The sequence below is a fragment of the Diorhabda carinulata genome, chromosome X (genome assembly GCF_026250575.1).
Source record: "Diorhabda carinulata isolate Delta chromosome X, icDioCari1.1, whole genome shotgun sequence".
Classification (NCBI taxonomy): Eukaryota; Metazoa; Arthropoda; class Insecta; order Coleoptera; family Chrysomelidae; genus Diorhabda; species Diorhabda carinulata.
The window spans coordinates 27,294,225-27,307,141 of NC_079472.1; the positions used below are offsets into that span (position 1 = coordinate 27,294,225).

Sequence of the window (12,917 nt, forward strand, 5' to 3'; positions counted from 1 at the left end):
ATGCCGAAATAAGAAATATATGACTTAAATAATTTTGGGCACATTTAATTCTATTAAAAATATTTTTAAGGACGATTTGAAAAAAAAATTTAAGGTATGTAAAAAATGAACTGCTGCCGTCGATAATTATTATTATTTGGTTACTTAAGGTTGTTACGGTATTAATTATTGAGGTAAAGGTCGATATGATCAACGATTCGCAGAAATCAAATTCTTGAATTAACATTTTCAAAATGTACAATTACAAAAAATTTTTTTTAGATTCACAGGTGCATTTATCCATTTGGTGAAAAGTTCTTTGGGAACAGGAATCTTAGCGATGCCCAGGGCTTTTAAAACAGCAGGTTTAGCGGTAGGATTTTTTGGAACTCTCTTTATTGGATTCTTATGTACGCATACAGTACATCTGCTAGTAAGTACTGTTTTTACTTGATGAACGTCATTTACTCTCAGGTTCATTTCGTATATCTGAGCTTCATACATTTTATCTATTGTTTCTGAAAATCGTCTTCCTACCTGCCACTTTTTGTAGCCAAGGAAAGTTTTATCATGATTTTTGAATAGGTCCGCCAGTCACTGAATGAATAACGTTTCACATATTTCTCATTTATAATTCCTGCAGGTACGTGAATAAAAAAATGTGTAGTATCTGTATATTGGAAAGAACGATCAGATGTATTAGAGAGACCAAAAAGTAATGCCGTTTCTGCGAATATCTATATTTGATTGGCATTATGTGCTATCGTGTCAAAGACATTTCATGCTTACTGTAACTTGTTCACTTCAAAATAATTAAATATTGGGATTGAATGACCAGACAAATACCAGTAGAGCTTATTTCGCATTGTATGTTTTTTTTTTAATTTCCCAAAGGTAGTAACGCAAAGATGCATTAGACGTTCGTAAAATGCCAAATATTGCTCTTCTCCTAAATTGGGAAGACCATCAACATCAGACAACAGCATGCTTATGGCGAAGTATCCATGTCAGACAATCAGTTCGAATAGAACTAAGCATATGACGACACTATACAGAACCGTTTTTTGATCACTTGATCTCTGAGGATAAGGAGTAATTTGATACAAGGGTGGATTGAATACATTGTTATTTCCACAAATATTTCCAAATTTGTTTGACCGATTTCTTTCTAGAAGAGGATTTCAAGACAATTGAGTATATTGGACAATTTAGCATAATTGAAAGAGAAATAGAGATGAATGCTTTTTTGTCAAAAAAATTGTACAATTTGTAGACAAGAGCATGTAAAAACAAAAAAAACAAACATAAAAAAACTAAATAATGATACAAGTAAAATTAAATTGGCGGTACTAAATGTTTTGTTGTCGATATTTCACTTTAAAATGTTTCTAATTCTGTTATATCCTCTCTTGTGCAAGAATTACACATAAATTCTTGAGCCATTGAGCTCATCAGAATGATCTGATTATGAATCAGTAGTTTTCTTGAACAGCAATTCTATAAACAACAGGAACCGATTATTGGTAGAGATTATTATAAGATGCAATGAACAAACCAATATCCAGGCCTCGGGTCTTTGGAATGTTACTAAATTTATTCAATTTTATTACAGGTATCGGCATCCCAAAAAATGTGCGTAGAAACTAAGACGCCAAGTCTTGGATATGCAGAAACGGCGGAAACTGTATTTCAAAATGGTCCGAAAAAGTTTCGACGTTATTCTAGATTTGCCAGGTAATAAAGTTAATCCAATTAGAATATATACGTAGAGTTGTTAATTATCAAATTAATACAATAGGTCGTTATATAAAAAAATATTCATCCTAACTTCTAATTATGTACAAACCAAAACCAACAGTTTATCCGAACTTCATTTAGAATATTTCAATAAAATTTCTGTCTATTCCACAATACACCAAATACCAAACGGCAGTCAAAACATCCCTTTCGGGATGCACATGATCTACTTTGCTTAGTTTCACAAACAAGGATAAAAAAATCAATTGTGAATATCATGCCAACTTATCGAGTCGATATAATGAGATACTGAAAAAATACGAGCAAGACAATTTTTTTATCAATCTCTGAATTGAGACCATTAAGATTTTCTGTTATATCCACTCTATTCTCCGTACTCCGCTTCAAATAACTTTTTTTATTTAAAAAGAATGGCTTGGCAGGAAAGAGTTTGATTTCCACATCGATATCTCGACAAATTATGGTAGACATGTAGGAGGCAACATTGAAAAATTAAAGGGTTTCTTATAAAATTTATTGGCCGTTTTCGTAAATTTCGTGAACTCATTTTATTTTGTCAGAATGATCTTATGCAAGGGAATGGAATTTGTCTTTGTTCTCTGTATATCTTTAATAGTAGTTTTATCACATTATTAAACAATATTGTAGTAACTCAATTGAATGTTGATTACTATCTAAATAGCTCTATTGAGATTTCAAAACACTTATATTACTTGAAATATAAATAAATATTGTATTTAACCAATCAATCACTATGTTATCAGCTCGTTTAATGTAATGATAATCAAACAAATCAGTATAAAATTGCAATTCCTTACATAGAGTAATATTAAAGTAAGCAATCAGATATATATCTGGAAGTGTGGCAACATTATCTGTTGATTTATGTGACAACAATCATTGCCTCATAAAGGATTCACGTATTTCCCAAAAATCTCTTTGCGAAATACATATATATTTTGGTATGAATTATAATTGCAGCTAACAAGTCTCTTAAACTCCTTGTCTTTTTGTTATTACCATTTACAAGCAGGCGTCTCGCACATTTGCGAGACGTCGAGATTAAATACTTGGCAATATTTATTAATGGTGATCATGTCACTTATTGACATTTTATCAAAATAGGCTCCGCATATAAGTCAAGTATTCATTACACACGGAATTTAGGTCTGAATGACGAGAAGCGTTTTCTTCAAGTAACTAATTTATGAAATTAGACTCAATAAACTTACTGTCGAAGATCCAATATTAGGAGATTTGTTAGGTTAAGTTAGATTATTCTGACTTTTTTCATATCCCATTTATTCTACAGTCAGTGTTTTCCACTTCGTATTAACCAAGCAGACAATTTTTATAACGGTTACTATTATTATATTCATTTTACTTAGGCATTTTTTAAGATATTAGAGTACAGGTTTCAGGATTTTAAAATTTTTATTAAACAGCCTTAAAGTTCTTAAAAATGAAAGAATATGATAGCTTCCCTAGTTATTTCTACTGTTGCTAAATTAAAAAGTCCTTCCTCTGGCTTGTCTTCATCCCTTATTAACACGTATTTTTATATTCATGTAAAGCTATAGCGAAAGAACTAATTTCTTTGTTTTAGTACAACTTGTAACAATTTTCTTTTACTATCACGAGCCGTCTTCGCCTTCGGAAGGATCAATATATCTTTGGTACTCACTAAACTATTTTTCTAGCTCTTTTTTACAGTAGTGAAATGTTAACAGTATTTGAATAAGCAATTTAAATAGTATAAAAAATTATATTAATAATAATATTGAGGCTCATGTCTAATTTATTTCGTATCCATATTACTCTATAATGATTTTGCCCTAATCCGAGTTACTGGAGTGTATGTTATTGTCACTTATTGTAGTCCTATTATTTATTTTTTGATTGGTAATACTTTTTTCAAATTGCAACGCATTTTAAATATAAATAATTTTCAAACCCTCTATTTTGTTACAGAAATTTCTCGGACATATCATTGGCGTTAACTTATGCCGCTGGAACTGCTGTATATATTGTATTTATTTCAGAATCATTACAAAAAGTAAGTAATATTGATTTGTATTAACTACCAGCTTTACTGGTTTCGTTGGTAATATCTTTATTCATTTTAATTGGGAACTCATTAACAATTTGTATTTAAAAAAGGACTATATGTGTAGTAACTAAATACCAAGAATAATTTCTGCGATCTATTTACTAATAAAATAATTCTTCTGTGCAGTCGACAAAATGAACTAGTTAAATTGGAATGTGTGAAGAAAAACGCCTGTCTTTGATTATCACTAATTTTTCAAAATCTTTTGAAATAGCACTGAAATCTAATATAAACAAATAGAAATATCTCATACCAATGATGCAACATAACATAAAACTGCTGTAATTAGTGTTTGATATGTAAATCTACGGTGGCCAATTTTCTTTTATTAATAATTCAAGTTAAGAATTTACAGTCGAACACTTTGATATACTTTACAGACGTACATCATACAAGATTTTATTTTATTTTATTTCAAATTTTACATAATTTGAAAAATACGTTATTTGACAAGTAAATTGCTGTGTAGATCTCAGATAATCAAACACGAAGGTGTGTCGTTAACATTTATAAGTAACTTTAGTGACTATAATTTTCTTTAATTTGAATTTTTCACTCAAACTCCTTCAGTTCAATAAAGATACTATTATATTTTTTCAGTGCTCAAATCGATAACGTTTTGTAGCATATTGCGGTACAGTATGAAATAAAAAGCATTCCTGGATTCTGTTCTATAACTTCACAAAGAAAGCTTATTCTGTAAACCTTACGTTCATTGATGAAGCTTACCTTATATATTTTAAACTACCCCTCCTAAATTCTTAATATCTTTGAAAAACAAAAAAATACTAATATTAAAAAAACAATTTCAACCTCAAATAAATTTACTGTGTTTACGGTATTTCCTATGGTAGTATATAGTAAAGCAGCTAAAGTTAAAATATACCGACCAACGGTTACATACGGAAGTGAAACATGGATTTAAACAAAGGCTGAAGAAACAAACCTGGTTATATAGCAAAGGAAGATGTTGAGAAAAATGGGGAGATAAACACAAGTGAAGGACTACAAAGAAAGAACTAACGAAAAACTGAAGATGCCCAAATAGCAAGGTACATAAAAACTTAAAGAGTCAGATGTTTGGGGCATTCTAAGATATCTTTGCGAAAAGGGTCATTCAAGAAGGTAAAGGAGGTACAATAAGGAGATGAATACAAAGAAAAAATGGTTAGATGCAATTTTTAAGGATATTGGAGAGATTGAATCGAATTGGAGTGCAAAAGTACAGTATCGCAACCTGTGGAGAAGAATTGTGAAATCAGCGGAAGACCGATGACAAAAGATAAATAAGCCATGGGTCTTAAAGGCATCTAGTACTATGAATACATACATATATATATATATATATATATATATATATATATATAATTCTTCTACTTTTAATTACTTTTCTTTAAATTTTTCGAGTAGACCTTAAATTAAATAAATTAAGTTTTAACCAAAATTTTATTCAAAATTGCCTATTATTTCAGCTTTTGAAAGAGTACTACGAACCAGCTGGTGAAGAGGTATGGAGCATATACTTCAAACTAATTATTCTTGGTCCTCTAATTATTTTTTGTCAAGTAAGACAGTTGAAGCATTTGGTTCCGTTCTCATTTATAGCTAATATAACGATGTCACTTGCATTTGCCATTACTCTTTATTACACATTCAAGCAGATTCCGGATGTCAAATTTTCTGAAAGGAACATGGTGACTAGCTTAAGCGGGATACCATCATTTGTTAGTACTGCCATATTTGCTATGGAAGGTAAGATATCTATCAATGTATATTTTTGATAATACGATCAATCGTTCAGATTTATTTAATATTGTCAACGTTGTTTGTCAGATGTGATTGAAAATATGATAAATAATTTTTATATGAGGAATTATTTGGACTTCATCTATTTCAACTTGCTAGACTTATATGCTTAGACACTTTATTCTTTATCGAGTTCAGACTATATATAATATATAATAGTCCCACAAAATATTAAAACATGTCCATGATATCGTAACTTAAAGGATTGTTTTTAATTGGTATAAAACCAGATGGATGTGCTCAAAAAATTCACTCCAAATTTTATAATAAACGGAATAAAGCAATGTGCGAATTAAGAGACTTGAAAAACCTGCAAACGGCTATCTTCTTCATCACAATAATGCGAGTTATTCACCTAATGTCTCTTATAGATACAATACGAGGTCTGATTATTAAACAACGAGGCTGCGCGCCTAGAGGGCGCTCAGACGGATGGGGTAAAAAACGAGTAGTGTGTTGGGTATCTAGATATCAAAACACGTTTCCGTCACTATTATAGTATTATAGTATAGTATATAAAAAATCAAACTTTGGACCATTTCCCTCATTTAAAATAATTTGGCACAGTGAAACAAAAAAAATTGGATGATTATTTCCAGCTTCTGCAAAATTTTATTACGGAATTTAACAATTGTTTAGAAGACTTTCACAAAATGAATTTTCACAGGCACCAGTTCATTTGCAAATAGAGTTGATAGATCTTCAATCGGACAGTATTTTGAAAGAAAAATATAATGAGATTATCGCCCTTACATTTTATACACAATATTTCAAGAGTTTGGATAATTACCCGGAATTAAAAAAGCAAGCAGCTCGCATGTTTGGTAGCACCTATTTATGTGAGCAGATGTTTTCCGTCATGAAAATAAATAAGAACATCGCATAAGACTTACGAATGAACATCTTCAATCAATTCTTAAAATAACTACAACGAATATGATACCTGACATCAATGAACTTGTCAAAAACAAGAGAAGTCAGGTATCTGGATTCTCCAGCTCAACATAATTACCCAACATCTTTTATAACTTTGATATGATTTTTAACAACCGTTTATTATATACTTATATAATTCAATAAATAAAATGTTATCATAATTCAGTTAATTTTTTTTATTTTCAATCTGGCCCACCTACGAATTCAAAATTTAATATATGGCCCTCTGCAAAATTGAGTTTGATACCTCTGCACTAGGACCTATTCTCACGTATGCAATAAAAACAAGACCCGAAACATTAACAATAAAAAGAATAATAAAAACGACTGAAAAAGAACTAATGAATAAAAAAGAGGAACCAATCCCACCGATACCATAAGGGAAAGCATCAAAAAGATGGAATGAGATCTGGAGCTTAGCGACTCACAGAAAACTTAAGTGGAGGCTAAATATTCGAAATTGAACTGGATAGTGTTCTATTAAAAAAATAAGAAGTACTCCTCTCGTGTAAACTATTGATTAACTTTGTACGTGTACATTGTTTTTTTATAAAGATAACTTTTGCATTTCTCAAAAGAGGGAAATTAATTACAAATACTTTTTGTTGATTTTCAGGTATTGGTACTATATTGCCAGTAGAAAATTCAATGGTCACTCCTCAATTCTTAGGGTGTCCTGGTGTTTTAAATTTGGGTATGCTAGTTGTTGTAATGTTCTTTGCTACTATGGGGTGTTTTGGTTATTATTCTTTTGGTGACGAAACCCAAGCCACAATTACACAGAATCTTCCCCAAGGTGAAGTGTAAGTGAATCAAATTCTATTTACTCAAGTTACCCAAATCGAAATTATTCCTTTCTCGTCGCTATTTAATTGATCACTTTTTCAAAACGAATGTTGTTTCAGGTTAGCACAAATAGTTCAAGGATCAATTTCCTTAGCAGTATTCTTCACGTTCATGCTTCAATTTTACGTGCCAACTGAAATAATATGGAGAAAAATTAAACCTCGAGTTCAAGAAAAGAATCACGACATCGCGCAAATTATTATCAGGAGTATTATTGTTATTATCATTGTTGCAATAGCTACAGCTGCCGGTCATCATCTAGACGCTTTAATAGACTTGGCTGGATCCATTTTTTTGTCGACTTTAGGATTTTTAATACCTGCTATATTAGATATCATTATAAATTGGGGTAACTGGGGAAAATTTAATTATATATTAGTCAAAGACATCATGATTTGTGCATTTTCTTTATTCGGACTGGTTTCTGGTACTTATTATGCACTATTAGAATTTAGTAAATAATGTTGTTTATTGAAGGTATTATTTTTACGTCTATTTATTACATATTCTCAATTATTTATGCACGTTGAAATAAATCAATAACGGGGCTTTAATATTACATAATATTTATTACAACAAACAATTATAAATTATACAAACGAAAGAGCAACTCGAACAATTTTGTTTATTAGTGCCATTTTCGCCACCTATCCGAAAACGTTGGTTGTTAAGATGACGACCAGAAAACAAAAAAAAACCTTCATTTCTTATTTAGTTCGTTTGTGATAACACCTGTAGAGTCCACGTCTGCAAATACTGATTAATCAGAAAAGATTTAAATAGGAGAAGTGAATGAACTAATTTATTGAGAGAGTTGGACTCAAAGTATCCGTTTTCTACAGCAAAGCTGTTTCATCGTCCATCTTCGACAAATGTTGGGCTCGAATCTATGAACTAAGCTTTGATTTGGAACAGAGTGGGATATTAGCTCTTGTTGTATGAACCAAGTGAGACAGAACTACAAATTCTCAATATTATTGTATCACTCAATAAACAGGTGGATACATTTTCTTTGTTGATAATGAGAAAGGCATATTCTTGTTATTTATACTTGAGTTTTATCAATGATTCGTTTGGTATAAATATCAACAAATGTGTCGATATTATAAGCATAGACAGAACAATAATTGTATGTTTTGTGTGAATTTTTGTAAATATTAGTATTTATTTTTCAATTTTAGTATGATTGTGTGATCAATAAGTATTATTCCATTGTTCTTATGATTTTATGTTTATTACTGAGTATTGTTTTTATTTATATATTTTCATAACAATGCAGATTTTGTAACTCAATTCAAGAATAAAACATTATATTTTAAAGAGATCATTTCTTCAATGCGTCTTCATAAACATGGCTATTGTTGGGTCATAAGGGAAAAAACATTCTCCTCAAGAACATATTTTGTTTCAATAATTCAATATCATTCATACAACACGGCACAACTAATTGTTGTACTATGTAGCTTAGATGTAAGGTGTGGGGAGAAAATTTTAAAAAGTATCCACATGTATACGATAAATAACAGGTCAAATACCTTCCAGGCGGTGGTATACACAAAGATTTTAGTATGAATGTAACAATTGTAGACGAATCGAAGTATGCCGAGTTTAAAAAAATTATAGCAGAGTTCACTCTGATGCTCATATGGCACCGCCCTCACCGCCCTTATTTAACACATTTCGACGGAAATTTTTCATTTACACAGATTGTTCTCCTTACCTCTATCCTCCATACCTTGTACTTAGTACTTGGCTGAATTCAGTATAATTTTAAAAACATACAGAAATTATCTACTTACAAAGCATTTTCATTTGCCACGGAATGCTCTGATTTATTAGTATGAAAATTAAACCAGCGATGATGAAAAAAATTGTTTAATTCGTTTGTATGACCACAGAACATATTTTTTGGGATACATTTTCTACGTCCGTTATAATATTCACGTGTTTTTTCATTCATTTGCATTTATGAAGAATGTAATTTCCGAATCGGTCAAAAAGCGTGTGAAAAAGTACCATAGTGGTTCATTTTTTCACGCTTTTGCGTTAAAAAAAGCGCCGTAGCGTATCATTTTTTAACGCAATTATAAAATTGTTTTATCAAAATAGTGGGCTGTGAACGTTTTCTTTCTCATATGAATTCGTTTCTCCGATAAACTCTCGCACTTTTAATTCTTGATATTCGTTCAAGAAAATCCGTTTTATGTCTAATTAAAAGGAGTGTAGTATTATTATTAGTGATGGAGAGTGATAGTGAAGAAAGTTTAAACTGCACAACAGAATCACACCAGTTGAATCGGCTACTGCAGCGACTATGAATCTTCTCCATGAGAAATCCAGGTATCAGTATTTGAAGGAATATAATTCTTTTATGGAGTGGCGTACTAAAAAAGGCATAAACAGCTTCACAGAAAGAGTGTTACTAGCTTACTTTGAACCTAAATCCAAAATGTGGTAGTCTTAAACACTTTGGTTGACTTATTCGAAACTGAAAGACTCCCTAATAGTAAATAACGACGTAGACATTACTAAATACTCAAAACTCATTGCATATTTGAAAAATAAATCAGTTGGCTATAGACCCAAAGAATCTAAAATATTTACCCGTGAAGAAATTAACAAGTTTCTGTTGCAAGCTCCAGACGATCATTATCTCATGCATAAGGCAAACACCAAAACAATTTTAATATTAATATTAAATTTATATTACCATTATTATTTATATTAATATTACCGGAAATGTTTTAATTATCACAGTACCTGATACAAAAACTCATGTTCAACGTCGATTTACTGTTATTGGTGAAATATTTAATAATAGATTAAGCTTGGTAAACATTTATGAAAACCAACGATCCAAAAATATCAAAACAGATCATTTTTTGCAGTATAGAAATGGAAAATGCAAAAGTTGTAGGTATTAATACCTTTTCAAAAATTCCCTCGCTTATCGCAATATATTTGAATTTAACTAATCCAAAAAACTACACTAGGCATAAATTTCGACGCTCTTCGGCATCTCTAGTAATGGATTCCGGTGGTGATTTAATTCAGCTAAAGAAGTACGGTGGGTGGAAATCCAAAACAGTTGCGGAGGGTTACGTAGGCGGCTCAATAAAAAACAAAATGGATTCCGCAGTGAAAATTTTAACGGGAACAACTAGTTCCACTTCAAGCAACATTGTAAATGTTCAAGATCCTACCAACAATCCAATAAGTACTAATACAACTGTAGACGATGTTATTTTTTTGAACTCGTTAAATGTTTCTAATTCAAGTACCAATAGTAATGTAACTTCATCTCCACTTCAAATTAATAACGTTCACAGTTGTACTTTTAATATCAGATTACAAAATAATGATTGGTAAAAGCTCTGTCGAATTTTTTTTAGTCTACGGACGTCGAAAAAATTTTGTATGAAACTCTTGAATAAAGTAAATTTTTTTCACTCGTTGGAATTGCCGCACTCGCCATCGGCTCGTGAATTCAAACCGTTCTACTCGTGAAAAAAAGTATTACTTTACTCACTTGTTGCATAAATAACTATTCAAAAATCTCAAAACACACACTCTCTCTCTATCTCTAGCTTGCCTATCTGAAACTCTTTAATTAGATCGTAATATTACAGCCAAAATAGAACGCACGTGCTATAACTGGTATTATTATCAAAATTCGCAATTATGTTGTGATATTACGACTAATAGTTGTTTATTTGGTAATATACATTCAAGAATTTTTGTCACATCATTGCGTTAATTTCGTGCGCCTTATGGACATTTTCATAATTTATTGATTTTTGTTGCCTTGATGTTCCTATACTATCGAGCCTTTCATCTATTAGCAATTTATCAGCAGTTTCTTTAGTGTCCTTGAAGGAATAAAAATTTTATTCATTAGACTTTTTGCTTTTTAGTCGAAATGAAAACTACTTCTTATTTCGTATAAATCTCTAGTAAATTCTCATGCTTATAACAAATATTCTACTTGGCCATCTAGTCTTAGACAAAGATTTTCAAATTCAAGTACTCTGGGTTTCTTTAAATCTCATTTTATATTTGAAGATGAGATTTATCTAAATAATTATTGAATATCGCTAATAAATCCAGCGTATGAGACTGTGACTGTTAGATAAGTACACTTTTAAAAATTTCTTTGGTAATCTTACCAAAAATGTGTAGGAAGTTGAGTTAACGCACAGCAATTTAGTAAATTTACTAAACATAATAATTTAATTCAGATTTATTGTGCAGTGCACTCAATTAACTTGAGCTCAGTTTGAAAAACAAAATATTTTTTTTATTCAACAAACAACAAAGTATTTCTGACAAGCTATTATTATATAGTTGTGATTAATTTCAGGTTTTATTTTTACATAAAATCAGAAACTCACTAAATTTATTTAAAAATAAGCGGCTAAGTATTTTAGACATAGGTATAAATGTAAACGGCGTAACAAGCGCCCATCACATTTTTTTCTAATTCTGCAATAAAATATAGTAAATCAGAGTCTAGAAAAGTTTTATAATCTTTAACCATTGTTATTAAAAAATAATAAGCAGTTAAATATAATTACTTTCCAAGTAAAATTTATATGGTCTAAGATAATCATTCAAATTGTATTACAATTTAAATTCACACAAACTGTGTGTAAAACAAATTTAATTCTAACAATCTCTTTTGCAGGACGTTCGAGCTCCAGTAGTATCGCTACACGCTGTCGATAGTAGATTTATTCTTAAGGGACTGATTTAGCTCAAACCATTTCTTATAATTATTAAATTAAGCTAAAATTGATATAACAATGTCTTCTTGCAAGCCAATAGAATGTGCAAGGCTCAATACTAGACCCAATTTTGTTACTTCTGTTTATAAACGACATCGCCTATCTAGACACTAATTTCTCTTGGAGCAATCCTGATCTCACGGCACTTCATAGGATCATATCTAGTGACCTAATCACCCTTGAATCATAGTGCATGGTGATTCTAATCTTCGTTGTCTCAAAGTTTCTAAAACCAAAGTTTTATAATATAAAAATACATTGCAGAACTTATCCATCTCCTTAACAGTCTTTATGCCCTTATAGAGTCGTATCTTCGATATGCCCTTTCGTACGTGTGGTGCGACTCAATTTGAGCGAATCTTCAAACTACAAAAGAGACATGTAAGATATTTACTCGGACTAAACAGCAGAGCTCACTGCAAGAACTTCTTTAAAAGATTAAAAATTCTGACTCTTCCTTCCTTATTCATCTTTGAATCCGTTTGCCTAATTCTTAAGCACGCGTCTCCAATTTCAGAAAGGTTATTGCATGGCTATTCACTTAGGAACGCGGGGCACGACCTTTACCTACCTACCCCACGTTCAAAATTAGTTAAGGGCTCAATATTTTACAATGCAAAAAAATGCACAATCACTTTCCAATTGAAATTAAATGGATATCATCTTTTCCCGCATTCCGCAATAATTTCAGGGAATAT

The 12,917-nt window shown here is 30.9% G+C and overlaps 1 protein-coding gene across 1 annotated transcript in view; it reads left to right on the plus strand.

The window, feature by feature from the left end:
- Positions 1-8,755, plus strand: part of LOC130901492 (proton-coupled amino acid transporter-like protein CG1139) — a 28,725-nt gene extending 19,970 nt beyond the window's left edge. Inside the window, exons 4-9 of the mRNA XM_057812922.1 lie at positions 262-412; positions 1,592-1,713; positions 3,709-3,793; positions 5,320-5,599; positions 7,206-7,392; positions 7,495-8,755. Coding sequence (XP_057668905.1) covers positions 262-412; positions 1,592-1,713; positions 3,709-3,793; positions 5,320-5,599; positions 7,206-7,392; positions 7,495-7,897 — 1,228 coding nt within the window. The 3' untranslated portion in view covers positions 7,898-8,755. The remainder of the gene's footprint in view (positions 1-261; positions 413-1,591; positions 1,714-3,708; positions 3,794-5,319; positions 5,600-7,205; positions 7,393-7,494) is intronic.
- Positions 8,756-12,917: the final 4,162 nt, after the last annotated feature.